Raw genomic sequence first — 16,476 nt, 5'->3', positions numbered from 1 at the left:
GTAGTTCCTTACTGATAACCCATAAAAAAAGAGCCACTGACGCGCCACTGACGCGGCAATGTGCGATAAAACTACAATTGTAGTCCGTTAGGAATAGGCCACACAAACGAGCCACTGACAATAGGGCTCCTACGTCACCCAATTACCATTTTCCCGGGAATTTCACAGTTTAAAAGACACCGACAAACATAGGAGATCATTCCTGCATCACCATTCATGCGATCGGATGTGGAAAGGAACGAGAGGGGAGCAAGGAGGCCGATTACTGATTAGAAGGTAAGCGCTACAAAATAGAATAGACGCCCAACATTGGGTAGATCGGCCGACTTCTGAAAATGACAACAGCGGCAATACTGATTAGCAGTAACTGTATTTTGGACAGTGTGAACCCTCCTTGCTTTTTTAAATCACTAACGTACCGCTGACTATTAGGTTTTACTAAAACATACTCTTGGCCTCCCTTTTATAAAAAGGAAACAGCTCACAATTTAAGCAATTTCTTGTGGGCTCTAGACATAGTGTGATAAAACACGTTTTTGTAAAATAACAGACATAATTGCAAGCTTTTTAAGCCTTAGAAATAAATATATTATTTTAATATTAAAAAAAACTACATATCCTAGGTAAGCGTTTAAATATATTTATTTTGGCAAAAATTATGTACTCCATATAGGTTGAATTTAGAAACAACCTTGATTGACAATACTCCGCGCTGCAGGCAGAATTGAAGGCATCCAGTGGCGTGCTCCTTACATCCCAAAAGAAGGAGAATAAAGGAAATTTTAAAATATAGGTGAGTAGCACTGATACTATAAGACCGGGGAAGTAGTATTGGATACCCAAGTATATGGTAAAACAAGGTGTGGCAGAATAGAAAACACACATGACATCACATGTCTTATCTTTAACAGTTGGATCAAGACATAATACGGTGGCGCCCCTCCGGTATCCTCTACAAGATAGAGCTCAAAATTGAAGAAGGTAATTTACACGTGATATATAAGGCCAGCGCCTAAAATCAGAGAATTCAGACACCTAAAAGACTGTCAGTAATGGGAATATAAATGTCTTCCTCTTAAGGTAATGCTTACTGGAATGTAAGACACCAGAAGCCCTACATAATATATTACGCATGAAAACATTCCTCGAATTGAATAAAAGAGGAATCTTCTACAATCACTCACAGGTACGCTTCGAAAAAAACCTTCATTTAGAAGCTACTGAATAGGTGACCTTAAGTCACCTGGTTATAAGACCCCAGGATGTAGAAATATAGTTCAAAATGCCTACAAGAAAATGTACCGTATATAACCAGATCTTGTATGAATAGGCTCTCCCCTTGAAGTGTGTTGAATGTTATGTGCCCTGATGAAAAAAAGCAAATGGCCAATACCATGGTTTTTAATGTAACAAGAAGAAAGAGAAAAAAAAGTGTTTTTTTAAAATGTACACAGGGATGTTCTCTAATTTCAAATGTTCTCTCTTAGAATTGTTTGTCCTGAAGAAGGTGGTATCACAGACTCACCGAAACGCTGCGTCGACAACACCAACAAAACTGTGAACCCTGTCATTTATGGTTTTTACTTAATCTGCAATGTTCTATTGTTTTTAATACCATGATAGCCTATGGGCACGTTTATTGCACAAAATGTTTTTAACCTATTGTGAAATTGTAATAAATTATATACTGTTTTTATAACTCAACACACTATCTGAGGTTCTTGTTTTTTCAAGTTTATGGTACATTTTAATTGATATCTGGCATTTTGGCGTAAAAGTTACACAAATAGAGTTTAAGGACACTTCCGCTGAACCTAGAAGAACCAAACTTTAGACACAGACCCTCGAGGTGTGTACCAGTGTGGGAACACCGGCGTTGCAATGTTACCTCACCCACAGGAAGCGGGTTCATAGGGTCGAAGTGGCGTCGGGTTTTGACACGCAGGCTCTTGGTGCTTGAAGCTGAAGATGCTGCAGGCGATGTGAAGGAGAAGTGTCCGGTGTGATCCAAGGGTGGATCAGAGTAGAAAAGTACCTGAAAGCAGAGGGGACAGAGTCTGGGCCACTCAGCAGTGACCAGGGTGGAACCAGGACGGAACCAGGCAATGTTGGGCGCAATCAGGTGTTTGTCGAGGAGCTTCTCTCTGCTGTCATGTGGGCTCTGGGGCATCTGCGACGTCCAGGAGCAGGTCACGATCTGTCCCACGCAGGCTCTCACCGTCGGCGCAGTCGGCTTCAAGATTGGAGCAAACAACACTTGGCAAGAGCAATCCACACAGGACCGGAAGATTGCTTCTCACTCGGACCAGGGGGGTCAGAGCGGGTGCTCCTTTTCAGAGGAGCTGGTGCAAGTCTGGAGCAACCAGAATAGCAAGTCGGTTTTAGGTTTTCGTCGGCACAGGGGCCACAAGCCAGCTGGCAAGTGACCGGGCCAACGCGTTGAGCCAAAGAAAGCAGAAGGGCCCCACGCAGCACTCATCGAGTGTAGAGGGGTGAGCTTCGGTGCAAGAGTGGCTCAGGGTTGGGGCTTCTCAAACCCCAGTGTACAGCTGCGAGGGTCACTCGTGGGCTGCACTGTCAGCATCTCGTGGTCTTTTCAAGATGGCGTGCCCCACGCTTCCGGTCGCCTCCACGGGTCTCAGCTCTGCAGGGACTGTGGATCGGGCTGTAAGAAGGCAGGCAAGCTTGATCTCGTCGATCTCTGTCGCTCGAGTTCCGGCGGGAACTGCAACAAAGCAGACGTCGAGGTGCTGGATGGTGCCTGTTTGCACAGGATGGTCACTCCTTGACCACAAGGGAGATTCTTCAGTCTTCTACGGTGAGTAGGATGTCGAAGGGTCCAGAGTTTCGTTTCAAATGTTTCATCAGGATAATCTGAGTGCGTTGGCACTGCTCCCATTCTTATACCAATCTAGGGGGCTGGATTACCTGCTAGGTCCCCTCCTATGGGTGGGACCCAGGAAGGGGGTGGATACACCCCTATCCTTTGATCCAGGCCGCACTGGGACAGGGGCTGGTGTGCCCCAGAACCGGTTTGGCCGGATTATGCAAGGGGCAGCCTTGTGCTCCCCAGGCAGTGTCTGGTTTCTTTCAAACCTCCCTACTACAATCCACTATCTCCTGTCTGGGGTGGTGTAACACCTCCCTGCGACAGGAAACCCTTTGTCCAGGCCTCCTCTGCTGAGTTTCGGTCGGCAGCAGGAGGTCAGACTTGTGTCTGTGGCAGAAGCATCCATTTTGTGGGTCTGAGGCTCTTTTAAAAATCAACCGCGTTTCAGCAAAGTAACATGTCTTCTCCCCCTAGAAGGGTGGAATGCTATCCCCGTCGACAGAACTGTCGAGGGACTAGTATTCCAAATCGTATGACACCTTACACGACATGCTTTGATAAAGCCAAACCAAAGTTGCTATATAACCGCGAGGATTATAAGGCACTTAATAGTATATGGTATGGCATTATCCCGGATCAGCTTAGGGAGTTGTTCCCGACAGCTTCAGACAGGCCCAGCTCATGCCAGAGCTCCATCTCACATTAAACCACGCACTCTGCCTCCAGGATTGATGAGGCCTTCCATAGGAGTGACTCACAGGTTTATATGTGTCCAGTTAGGTTTAGATATAGGCATACTATATCTAAGCAAGGGGTGATTACACCACCTTTCCCCAGCTGAGTGATCAGCCAGTTGTGTCAATTTTAGATAGCCAGCCAGGGGCGGCAAAAGATATGCTGCAGCCCCTGGTAGGCCTTGGATGCACCTATGCCCTGGGCACCTATAGTGCGCTGTACAGGGGCTGATAAGGTGACCCAAGCCAATCTAGTTATGCACCTAGGGTACATGGAATCCATTTTACAGAGAGAGCAGATAGCCTGGGGCCCTGATTAGCAGGGAACCAGGCCAACTAAGTCGAAAACCAGCTAAACACAAGGCAAAAAATCTGGGGTAATAATAGTCAGGTAGCCACCTTCCTACAGTCGCCAAATTTGGGATTAAGGACAAACCCCGCTTGGTCTGGATCTATCAAGCCAGGCAGAAGAGGGGTCCATCTTGAGACCAAGATCCCGGTGAACAGTTTAAGGTCAACGTTCAATAAGGAAATCGGCCTATAAGAGGCAAAGTGACGTTTGACCTTGCCAGTCTTGGGTATGACGATGATAGAAGCCCCCCGCATGGTCGGACGGAGCACGGAGCAAACCCCAACAGCATTCTAGACTCTGGTTAGTATGGGAGCCAGGATGGCACAAAAGGTCTTATAAAAAAAAGTGGAGAACCCTTCTGATCCTGAGGATTTAAGCAGCTTTTGCTGGAAGATAGCAGACACCACTTCCTCAACTCGTATATGGGAGTCCAGAGTCACAGCCTGATCGAGTGCTAGTCTGGTGGTTGCGGCTTCCCGGAGGTAACAGGTAAGGGCTCCCAGGGTGAGTGCCTGCGCCTCATAGAGGTCTGCGTAGTATTGGTGGAATGTTTCGGCTATATACAGGTTCTCAGGCTGCTCCGTCTCAGTTGAACCAACCACCGAGACTCTGGATGACTGCCCTTGGGCGATATATAGCCTTTTGGCTTGCAGCCTCCCATATCTATTACCCAGGACATGAAAGGTGTGTCGCATTCAGAGCACCGCGTGTTCTGCTCTGTCTAAGTCAATGCCGGACAGCTGAGTGTGCGCAGTCTCGAGCTTTTGCCAGATCCGGGGGGCATCAGTCCATTGAGGGATATGCTTCAGTTCTTGGACCTGTTGTGAGAGTTGGCCCGCTTGTCCCTGCTTATCTTATTATCAGCTGAGGTAAGCGCGATAACCTCCCCCTCCCCTCCCCCCCAAATCACTGCCTTCAGGGTTTCCCAGAGAGTGGTGATCGAGGTCCAGGATTGTCATTAGTGTCAAGGAAGTTCCTGAGCGCCGTGGTAATCTGCTGGACTACAGCAGGGTGATGCAAGAGCGTGTCCCAGAGATGCCAAGTCTTGGGTGGAAGGCGGGTGGATGGAAGAGAAAGCATGAGAACAACCGCTGCATGGTCAGACAGTGAACGGGCAAATTTTTGTCAATTTAGGTATGAGATACGATACCAGAATGGTCCAGGAAGTAATCTATCCTCGCATACGTCTTATGGGAGTGGGAGTAAATATGTAATTCCGAGTGGTGGCGTGTATAGCCTTCGAGATGTCTATCAGGCCCATCTCTTCCAGCTTTTGTGTCCGTTCCCGTGAGAGAGCCCCAGACTGTCCCTGACGTTGACCCGAGCAGTCTATTGCGTTGTCAATGGCTATGTTACGGTCGCCCTCCTTCAGCAACAGTCGATGTGTCAACCTAGTCAACTCGGCCACCGCCCAGCACAAAAAGTTCTCCTGACGATCATTTGGGGCAAACAGTGAGCCCACTGTAGGGGTGTGTTATCCCAGCGAAAATGAGTAGGCTAATAACCTGCCCCAGATTTCTGCCTGTTTTGGACCAATCTTCCAGGGAAGGCGGAGGACATAAGGATGGCCACCCACTGACTTGATGGAATAGGAAGAGCAGAGCTGGTGGGGGAACGCCCTGGAGTGGAGCCTATAGGTGTCGCTAGCTTGGAAGAAGCAAATGTGGGCCTCGGAATGCTCCAGGTAAAAGAGGATGGCGCGCCTATTAAGATGGTTGTTGAGACCCTCACATTTAGTGTGATGATCTGAGTATCCGGGGCCATCGAAGGGACTATAATGTGAATCTAGAGGCAATTGTAATCTGGGGGAGTGTGGTAGCCCGTGAAGCAAGTGGCACCGTGGTGTAGCTGTTGGAGACCTACCCCGGGGGAACCCAGGAGTGGAGGGAGACCAAACATCCCAATGCAAACCTAACAAATGTTCAACACAACGAAGTAAACCTTATCAATGTCCTGGGCAAAAAGCACCATGAGAGAGAGGTGAAGGAGGCACTGACACCCCACCTCGCACCACCAACCCGCCAGGGCCCACCATCCATTCAGAAAGATAAAGAGAGAAGGCCGGAAGGAGAGCAGGCTCATATCAAAAACAGTGATCAGGAAATGTGACAAGAATCAGGGCTATGATCGGTTAGAGGAATCCTCACCGAGGGATGCCAACACTGCCCGGCGCTCTCTGCCATTGACGGACCCGAGCAGGGGAGCGACCCAAGGTCTTCTAGTCTCCCCACCCCTTACCAGAGGGGACCGCTCTGGGCATTCAGCCGGAATGTCCAACAGCTGGCAGGCCTCCTTGGGTGAGCAAAGGTGGTGGATCATTCCGTATAAGCAGATGATCAAGTGGAAGGGATGACCCCAGGAGTAGGGAACTCCGATGGAGCGGAGATGGAACGTAATCGGCCGAAATGCCCTCCTTTCCAGATTTCGCCTGAGCCAGCGCATGCTCTGCACTGACAAGACATTTAGTGTGTGGGCTTTAAAAAGCCGACCACAGCTTTTTGTCTAGCATAGAGCGTGCAGTTACGCACACAGTTACGAGCAGAGGTGCAATCTGGCTTTCCTCTCTCGTCATGGTGCGCGCACATCGCACACCACTAGCCAGCCTGCTTTCACTTTTGACGTTGCGCGTGCGCACCACTCGCATGTTTTTTATTTTATTTTAGCGTACGTACGCGCACACAACTCCCGGCCTTGTTTTCGAGCACGCATGCACCACTCCTGTGCTTGTTTCCCCGATGCTCTGCTCCACTGTGCCCTTTTCAAGAGCGTCTCTCCTCGTTTGGCAGTGTAATCACCTGGTGTCAGGACTCGAGTAGTGTCTCCTCTAACGACTGATGCCCCGGCTGACTCTCTCCTTGTGATGTCATAAGTTTCTGTCTAATCCCTGGCCGTCTCTCTGAAGTGGTCATTTGCCTCTCTGGTGCTGTTGTATTTTTTTATCGTTTCTGCATCCCTGGCTGTCTCGCTCCTTTCGGGTATATATATGCTCTCCGTCTTTCCTCCTTCTGTCTCTTTTTCTGCTGCCCTGTCTCTCTCTCTCTCTTCTTTGTTTACCCGTATCATAGAGGGTGTTGGTGGGTCATTCAGCAGTCTGAAAAATGTAGGTCCTTAGGTATAGTGGTGACTTGTTTGCCGGCTTATCCGCAGAAGCTGTGACCGTAAGAGACAAATTATTCTCTTCTTAGATGAATAAAGAGAACTGCTTTCTTTCAACCTTTTTTTAAAAAGTATTGGGGTCGGAGGTGATATCCAGCCTCCTACGCCACTCCTGGGACATTATGCTGGGTGAATCCCTACAATACGGGCAGTTGAATTATTTGAAATTAGGTGCACTTAAGAATTCATATACCTGAAGTTGTTCCCTCAAGTATTTTCCCTTTGATTGGATGGAACGTCTGCTGGCATAAAACATTCCACATGCTGCTAGAACAGTGTTTCCCTCATTGTTCAAATGGAACATTTTAACCCTTTGGCAGGAGGGAGTAGGGATTTGCCAAACCTTAGTTTCTTGCACAGTACAAGCTGACTGTAGTATCTAGTTGCGCTTGAGGCAGAAGACCATACAGTAGGATTATTCTGCCCAGCCAAACATATCTCATGTGACATTTGTGTTCTACAAAAGTCTTTTGCCTGCAGCTGTCCCTGCCCTACAATTTAATGTACATAAAATCATAAATTCTGGACTGGTAGTGACTGCAGCAGTCCGTTATTTTAGGATTTTTTCAAATTTGGGGTCCAAACTCTGAATTCAGATGTTAATGATTTTATTCTGATAAAAGGGTTATGAGATGTATATTGTTTAATATTGTATTTAAAGATTGAGAGCCTTATGACACCTCTACGCTCACAGAGATCAATTTAGGAAACATAATTGGTCAGCCAGTGACCCGTATTCTTCCCCAGCATCAAAAGGTTCCTGTACAGTAGAGGAATTAAATGGGAGGAGATTTCATCAGCAGAAACTAACTTTTCCCTCATTGCTCACATAGCACTAGTTGGGTATTGTATTTCATGAACCCCAGGAGACATCTTGATTGTTCAGCAGAGATGTGTGTAATTTATATGAGGTACAGAAAGGTGGGATCATTGTCTAATAGGGGCCTTGATCTGAGAAGGAGGTCACTGCCGCCTTGTTTTGACTGCACATGATGATTAAAACTTTCACAGCCGGAAGACGTGGATGGCATCACAAGGACCATCTAGTGATTATTTTAGGAGTTTCTACAAAGTGCGTCGGTCATGAGCACGAAAAGTAAGCCAAGGTACAAGGCCGAGGGACACAATGTCCTGTCTCCACAGAAAAAGAAAACCCGTTACAGATATGGACTGTCATTTCCACACGAAGGTAAATGTCCCGCCATTGGACAGATATGCATAGACTGTGGTAATGCAAATCATTTTGTGACGACTTCCAACGCAAAAGTAAAAGTAAGTGCGTTGCAGCGTGAAGACAAAATGGCTGACCAAACGCTACATCAGTGACATTCGACGTACTCCCGGTCACACCAATTGAGGCAAATCGACGCAAAATGAAGTTGATCATCATCTAAATCATGGAGAAAGAATTCCTCCGTGTCTGTTTACAATGAAAGGGGCAATGACAATTGTGCAATATTGATGTTTACTTCAAAAAGTCATGCACATATGGGGCTAGTCGAATGTGAGTAGAAAACCAAAATGAAGACAATTCAACATTAAGACAGCTCTGCGTCGATAAATATTATGCCGCTGGAGATGTATCGCAAATTATCCCCGGTACCACAACTTACGAATTCAAAGACTAAAGTATACTCATGGGCTGCCTCTACGCCCTTCAATAGTCAAATAAAAAACTTGTAGCCACAATGAAACAGAAGAAAACTGTGGTGAATGCGCCTATTCATGTACTTCAAGGAACAGCTTCAAGTGTTTGTTTGCTGAGTTTCCACAGTGCTGCTGACATGGGACTGATATCAGTGAACTACACTATGAATGCTCCTCAAGAAATTGTAAGTCAATTTCCTTCATTATTTCATGGGTCGGGAAAAGTCAAACAATGAAAGTAAGGATACACCTAAATGAGAATTTTCATCAAAGACAGACGAGTTGTGTTTCACTTGCAAGAAGCTGTTGAAAAGGAACTTCATTTTTTACTTCTACGTGGCATCATTGAATGCTCCATTGGTCCGACACCATGGCTTTCTCCCATTGTAACAGTGCCTAAAAGAGACAGGGAAGGAGCTGTACGCATAAGTGTTGACCTGCATCAGGCCAACAAGACAACTGAGCGAGAGAAACCTCACAGTCCGCACATTGCTGATATAATAACTCAATTGAATGGCGCAGAGTTCTTCTCTCAACTCAACCTAAATAAAGGATCTTACCAATTGGAACTTGAAGAAAATTCCGTTGCAACCTTTTCTACGCATATTGGTTTGTTTTGCTACAATCGATTGAGTTTTGGTAGATCCTCTGCTGCAGAACTTTTCCAAGTCCTCATTTGACTTATCATATAGCCTGTAGTAAATGCATTTAACTATAGTGATATATTGGTATTGTGGGGCTGCACAGAAAGAGCATTACAAAACTCTCATGCAAGTATGTCGTTTCCTGAATGATGCAGCCTTAACTCTGAATGCCGACAAATGTGAATTCCACAAGAAAAGCTTGAAATTCTTCAGCCATGTCTTTTGTGATGGGGTATGAAAACTGATGCATCTAGAGTACAAGCATTGTCCAGTGCAAATCCCCCAAAAGGTATTTCCATCTTACGATTTTTTCTTGGAACGGTCTATTACTGTTCTAGATACATACAAGACTTTACTATGGTCATTGCACCAGAACTAACCAAAAAGTATGTGTCTTTCATTGGTCACGTGAGTGTGAGAAGAACATCCAAAAAATCAAGCAAGCCATTGAGAGCACCATTGAAATGCCCGACTTTGATCCCAAACTCCATACAGAGGTTGTAGTTGATGCTAGCCCTGTCGGGTTAGGCACAATCCTTGCACAGCACGACGGACCGCCAAATGCCAGGAGACATATCGTGGTACATGCCAATAAGAGCCAGTCACAAACTGAACGTGCTTACTCGCATCCTGAGAAAGAACGTTTGGCACTGGTTTGGGCTTGTGAATAATTTCCATGTGTTTGTGTATGGAAAGCCCTTCACATTAGTGGCTGATCACCAAGCATTGTTGATGGTATTTGGCAATCCCACATCAAAAATGCCTCCTAGAATTGAGCGCTGGGGTTTGAGGTCACAAGAATACAACTAAACGATTCTTCATCGTCCAAGGAAAGATCAGAAACTGGCTGATTATGCCCTGGTGCCCCATCTAAGACAGTGGAGGATTACATCAAATTTATTGTGAAATCGAGTACACCAACTGCCATGTCTTTAGAGCAAATTGCCACTGCTATGAGCTAAGGTAGTGGCATGTCAAGATTAAAAGTTGTGGAACCAGTATTCTAGACCTCTCACTAATGACAGCGAGTATATGAAGTTCAGAAATGTAAGAGATGAACTTTCAGTAACGCAGGAAGGCCTCATTCTGCAAGGTACACGGATTGTTATTCACCAAAGTCTCTGACAACAAGTAGTTGAATTTGCCCAAGAAGGAGATCGAGGAATAGTTGCCACTAAGAGAGCTCTCCGTGATCGAGTCCGGCTTCCGTATCTTGTCGAAAAGGTCAAAAAAGAATTGAAGACTTGTCACATATGCAACTGCCTTTCATCTCAAGTTAGTCGGCAACCTTTGATTATGTCAGAATTGCCCCATCATGCTTGGGAGAGAATTGCTATTGATTTTTTATGGCCCTCTGGATAATGGACATCATCTTCTAGTTATTGTTGATCAATACTCCCATTTTCCATTGGTAGAAGAACTTTCATCCACTACACATGAGCAGGGTTATTCAAAACCTAGATGGCATCTTTGCGTCATGACTTGTACCTACAATCTTAAAATCTGGCAACGATTCACCTTTTATTAGTCAAGAATTCACAAACGTTCTAGATCACCTCAATATAAAGCATCAAAAAAGCACTCCCCTTTGACCCCAGGGCAATGGCCTGGTAGAACGCCTCATGAGAACTCTAAAGAAAGCTGTTCAGCATTCTGCATTGGGGAAGCTCGACCTCGAAGGTGTTTTGAACACTATTCTTTGAGGTTACTGTTTGACCCCCTCACTCAACCACAGAGGAAACCCCTGCAACTATCATGTTTGAGCGGCATTTCTTGTCCAGCATTGTCTCTGCTCTAGAGATGACCTCAAGAATGGCACAGGCCGTCCATAGAGGAGAACTGCTGGAAGACTCAAGCTCAATTACTGTTTAGCGTTTAGTAGGTGCTCCTGCGCTGTACGTTTGGTTTCTAAATGCAATCACTTCAACCACATTCACTACAGTTACCGTATGAAGTGTAATAGGAGCTCAGGTGCGCTGTGACCTATGTTTTCATAGTAATGTGTGTTTTTCTCTGTCAAACCTGCATTATTTGCACTAACGGTGTGATTTAAGTCATTTTGGTCTTGTTTGATTTACAATATAGAATTTATTTTTACATAATCCAGCGTGGATTCCTGTTTGTGGTTTACTCACTGTGTTACTGCGCGAGTGTGTTGCACAAATGCTCTGCACATTGCATCTTTAAACTAGCCTGACTGCTCTGTGCCAAGCTACCAGAGGGTGAGCGCAGGTTATCTCAGGTGTGTATCTGGCTTACCCTGACTAGAGTGGAGGATTCTGCCTGGCTTAGGTGCCTACCCTAGCCAACCAGAAACCCCATGTCCAACAGTGGTTCTTGTGAATCACTTGATTTCCCAGCATGCTCCTGCTGCAGGACTAGGTCACTGCACTTTGTGTAGGAGGACTAGCCTCCATTTGTGTCTCAAAGGGAAGTGTGACTCTTTTTCCAAGAACATACATTTTTTCCCCTGAATTGTAACTGTTCACTTCTCCATATTATATCAATGCAGCTTTTTCAAGAAATATTTTCTTCATGTAATTTTCAATTGTTTTTCTATTTTGCAGAACAACAATCACATCTAGAAAGTATGAATGGGAAAGAAAGCCATAAAGGTTCCGGAGGGGAGATGAATTTTACTCAAAATATCTACTTAAAGAAACGGCGCAGAATGCACATGAAGGAGAGACGCTTTGCCTGTAATGTGTGTGAGAAAGGATTTATCACTGAGACACTTCTTGTGAGGCACAAAAAAGGACACACCAGCCTCGGGCCATATCCCTGCGAAACGTGTAAAAAGTGTTTCACTCAAAAGGGAACTTTTTTACAGCATCAAAAAACACACACTGGAGAGAGGCCGTATCACTGCACAGAGTGTTCCAAGCGCTTTGCTAAGAAGGCGACCCTTGTACTGCATCAAAGAACTCACACAGGAGAGAAGCCTTATCACTGCACTCTGTGTTCCAAGCGCTTTGCTCAGAAGGCGACCCTTGTACTGCATCAAAGAACTCACACAGGAGAGAAGCCTTATCACTGCACTCTGTGTTCCAAGCGCTTTGCTGATAAGCGTTCCCTTGTACGGCATCAAATTGTACACACAGGAGAGAAGCTTTATCACTGCACTGAGTGTTCAAAGCGCTTTTCTCGTAAGTCAACCCTTGTACAGCATCAAAGTGTACACACAGGAGAGTGGCCTTATCACTGCACAGTGTGTTCCAAGCGCTTTGCTCATAAGAGAGGCCTTGTACGACATCAAAGCGTACACACAGGAGAGAGGTCTCATCAAAGCGTACACACAGGAGAGAGACCTCATCAAAGCGTACACACAGGAGAGAGGCCTCATCAAAGCGTACACACAGGAGAGAGGCCTCATCAAAGCGTACACACAGGAGAAAAGCCTTATCACTGCACCATGTGTGAGAAGAGCTTCAGTCAAAAGTCAACTCTACTTCAGCACCAAAGAAAACACACAGGGGAGAAACCTTATCATTGTACTGTGTGTTCAAAGCGCTTTGCTAAGAAGGGAAGCCTTGTAGAGCATCAAAGAACACACAGTGGAGAGAGGCCGTATCACTGCTCTGTATGTGCAAAGAGCTTCACTCAAAAGCATCATCTCCATGACCATCAACGCATACACACAGGAGAAAAGCCTTATCACTGCACCTTGTGTGAGAAGAGCTTCAATAAAAAGGCAAATCTACTAAAGCACCAAAGAAAACACACAGGGGAGAAACCTCATCACTGCACTGTGTGTTCAAAGCGCTTTTCTCAAAAGGGAGGCCTCGTACGGCATCAAAGTGTACACAGTGGAGAGAGGCCTTATCACTGCTCTGTATGTGCAAAGAGCTTCACTCTAAAGCATCATCTCCATGACCATCAACGCATACACACAGGAGAAAATGAATGAATGAATAAAATGTATATCGCGCAAACAATAACCCGAAAGTATCAAGGCGCCTAACAAAACATATCCAAATTTATAAGCCTAACACCATTATAGATAGGCCCGCACAAAGAGACGCGTCTTCAGAGCGCTTCTGAATGCCTGAAGAGTGGGTAGGGATCTTAGTTCCAGTGGGAGGGCATTCCACCACTTGGGCGCCAAGGTGGAAAAAGCCCTGCCACCCCATTTAGCTCTTCTAGAACGAGGGACTGACAGGAGAAGTCTGCTAGAGGAACGCAAGTCCCTAGAGGGAGTATAGCGGAACAGGATAGATCCTACACCAGTGGGACTATTTTTAGCAAGGGCCCTATAGGTCATACACAGGGTCTTGAAATGGATACGATCCTCAACAGGGAGCCAGTGTAACAGCTTTCTGGCCGCTGTAGCTGAGGCACGTTTGGGGAGATCCAGCACAAACCTGGCGGCAGCATTCTGGACTACCTGCAAGCGCTGCAGTAGACCTTTATTCAGTCCAGTATACAGCGCGTTGCAGTAGTCCAGACGAGAACCAATAAGGGCAACTGCCAGCTGTTTCCTTGCCTGCAGTGATAAATAATGCCTTATCCTGTTCAGGATGTGGATGATGCCCCAACAGGTAGAGATGGTTCTACTAACCTGTTTGCCCAGGTTGAGGGCAGGATCAATCGTGACCCCAAGATTTTTAGCAGAGGAGGTAGGGGTGGGGCAGGCTCCTAATGAGTCTGGCCACCAAGAAGATGACCATACGTCATCTTTCCCTCCAAACACCATCACCTCCGTCTTCTCTCCATTCAGTTTCAATGAATTGTGAATCATCCATTGTCCGACTGCCTCCATGCAAGATCTAAAGTTGGAGGCAGTCGGCACGCTAGACTGGGAGAGAGAGACAAGGATCTGGGTGTCGTCCGCATAGGATACTATCTCCATCCCATAAGATCTAATAAGCCTGGCAAGTGGGGTCACATAGATGTTGAATAGGGTCGGACTAAGAGCCGACCCCTGGGGGACCCCACATTGCACAGGCAGGGATGGAGATAGATATTCCCCCAACTTCACTCTTTGCATTCGATGACTGAGGAAAGAAGTGAGTAGATCTAGGGCTGAGCCCTGAACCCCAACCTCCCTCAGCCGAGCTGTTAGCACTGAGGGAGAGAGGGTGTCGAAGGCCGCCGTCAGATCCAAAAGGATCAGGAGGGTAGTCTGGCCCCCATCGACACGCGTGCGGATATTATCCAGCACTATGGTGAGGGCCGACTCGGTGCTATGTTCCCTCCTGAAACCATGTTGGGATGAGTCAAGACAGCCCGAACTCTCTACAAATGCGGCAAGATGTTTGTTAAGATGTGCTTCCAGCATCTTTGCTGGAGCTGGAAGCAGAGATATAGGCCGAAATTTTTTTAGAACCGCAGGATCCAAAGAGGCCTTTTTAAGTAAAGGTTTTACCACCGCATTTTTCCATTGGGTGGGGAAATGGCCATCCCTCATGGCTCTATTCATTATGTCAACCAGAGGGGGCAGGAGAGTATCCCTACACTGTTTGAGAATCCTGAGGGGGCATACATCCAGGGGTGAGCCAGACTTCGTTTTGTTGAGGAGGCTATCCAGATCCTCCAGAGAAAGAGGGGGGAAAAGAGTCTAGAGTACCCAGAGGAGGTATTTCTGCAGGGGCATGGTCCATAGTCCCCAAAGCGGGAGGCCCACTGATGAGAGATCTTTGCAGCTGCAAGGCGGAGTAGATGTCTAGGATTTTGACTGGAAAAAAGAGGCAATATTATTGCACAGCTCTTGGGAAGCTACTATGGGATCTGGGGTTTGGAGGGTTATAAGGGAGTCCACTACTCTGAAGAGCTCTTTAGGCGACGTCAGAGAGGTAGTCAGGGCCTTATATTTCCTCAGCAGAGTCTTATGGGCTTCCTTATCCTTTAGATCCCAACCAGAGTGCCACAATCGCTCCCGCCTCCTCACTTCTTGTCTGAGGAGTCTGAGGTGTTCCGAGAACCAGGGGGCTGAGGGCCTTTTTCTGGCTCGGTGGCATAATCGGCTCGGGGCTAATTCATCCAATGCCTCAGTCACTGTTTTTTCAAACTGTAGGACTGCCGTGGAGACACTTTTCCCTTGAGGAGAAGACAAATTGAGTGCCAACGGGGTAAAGGAGCTGTTTGAGATGTTTTTGAAGTTCCTGCGGCTTTCCTTTTTGCTCGAAGTATTATTAGATGTTTGAATGAGCGGGCAGACTAGCTCAAATGGAACGGCCAGGTGATCGGACCATGACAGAGAGATAGAATCTTTGATCGTCAACCTTTCGTCATTGGAAAAGATCCCGTCAAGCGTGTGGCCTGCTCGATGTGTAGAAAAGCCTTATCACTGCACCTTGTGTGAGAAGAGCTTCAATAAAAAGGCAAATCTATTAAAGCACAAACTAATACACACAGGAGAGCGGCCTTATCACTGCACTCTGTGTTCCAAGCACTTTGCTAATAAGAGAGACCTTGTACATCATCAAAGAACACACACAGGAGAAAAGCCTTTTCGCTGCACTGTGTGCGAGAAGAGCTTCAATCAAAAGGCAAATCTACGAACGCACCAACTAATACACACAGGAGAGAGGCCTCATCAAAGCGTACACACAGGAGAGAGGCCTCATCAAAGGGTACACACAGGAGAGAGGCCTCATCAAAGCATACACACAGGAGAGAGGCCTCATCACTGCACAGTGTGCTCCAAGTGCTTTGCTGATAAGGTATCCCTTGTACGGCATCAAAGCATGAGAGAAGCCTTTTCACTGCACTGTGTGTGAGAGGAGCTGAAATCAAAAGTCAAGTCTTGTAACACCAAACACACTGGAGAGAAACCTTATCACTGCAAAGTGTCTTCGAAGCACTTTTCTCAGAAAGAAAGGCCATGTACAGCATCAAAGTGCACACATAGGAGAGCTGCCCTATCACTGCACTGTGTGTGAGAAGAGCTTTACTGGTAAGGCACATCTTCTGCCAGGTACTTCACTCAAAACGAACGTTTCTACAACACCAATTAATACAAACAAGATGGATCCATTTTCACTGTAACAATCTTATGTCCTGCTTATCCCAAAGTAAGATTTACTGGAATGTTGTAACTTAGCGAGGGCTTATAGTCATAAAATCCTAGTGGCCAATGTTCACTGTAGGGTACGTGCATTTAGTGTAATAACC

General features: G+C 46.3%; 1 protein-coding gene across 1 annotated transcript in view; it reads left to right on the top strand.

Annotated features, from left to right (window-relative positions):
* The window catches only part of LOC147736721 (uncharacterized), a 75,597-nt gene extending 59,515 nt beyond the window's left edge, over positions 1-16,082 (top strand). The window contains exons 3-4 of the mRNA XM_086952682.1: positions 11,931-13,257; positions 15,635-16,082. Coding sequence (XP_086808808.1) covers positions 11,931-13,257; positions 15,635-16,082 — 1,775 coding nt within the window. The remainder of the gene's footprint in view (positions 1-11,930; positions 13,258-15,634) is intronic.
* The last annotated feature ends 394 nt before the right edge of the window (positions 16,083-16,476 follow it).

Source organism: Lissotriton vulgaris, chromosome 1_2, assembly GCF_964263255.1.
Source record: "Lissotriton vulgaris chromosome 1_2, aLisVul1.2, whole genome shotgun sequence".
Classification (NCBI taxonomy): Eukaryota; Metazoa; Chordata; class Amphibia; order Caudata; family Salamandridae; genus Lissotriton; species Lissotriton vulgaris.
This window is presented reverse-complemented; position numbering and strand designations above follow the sequence as displayed.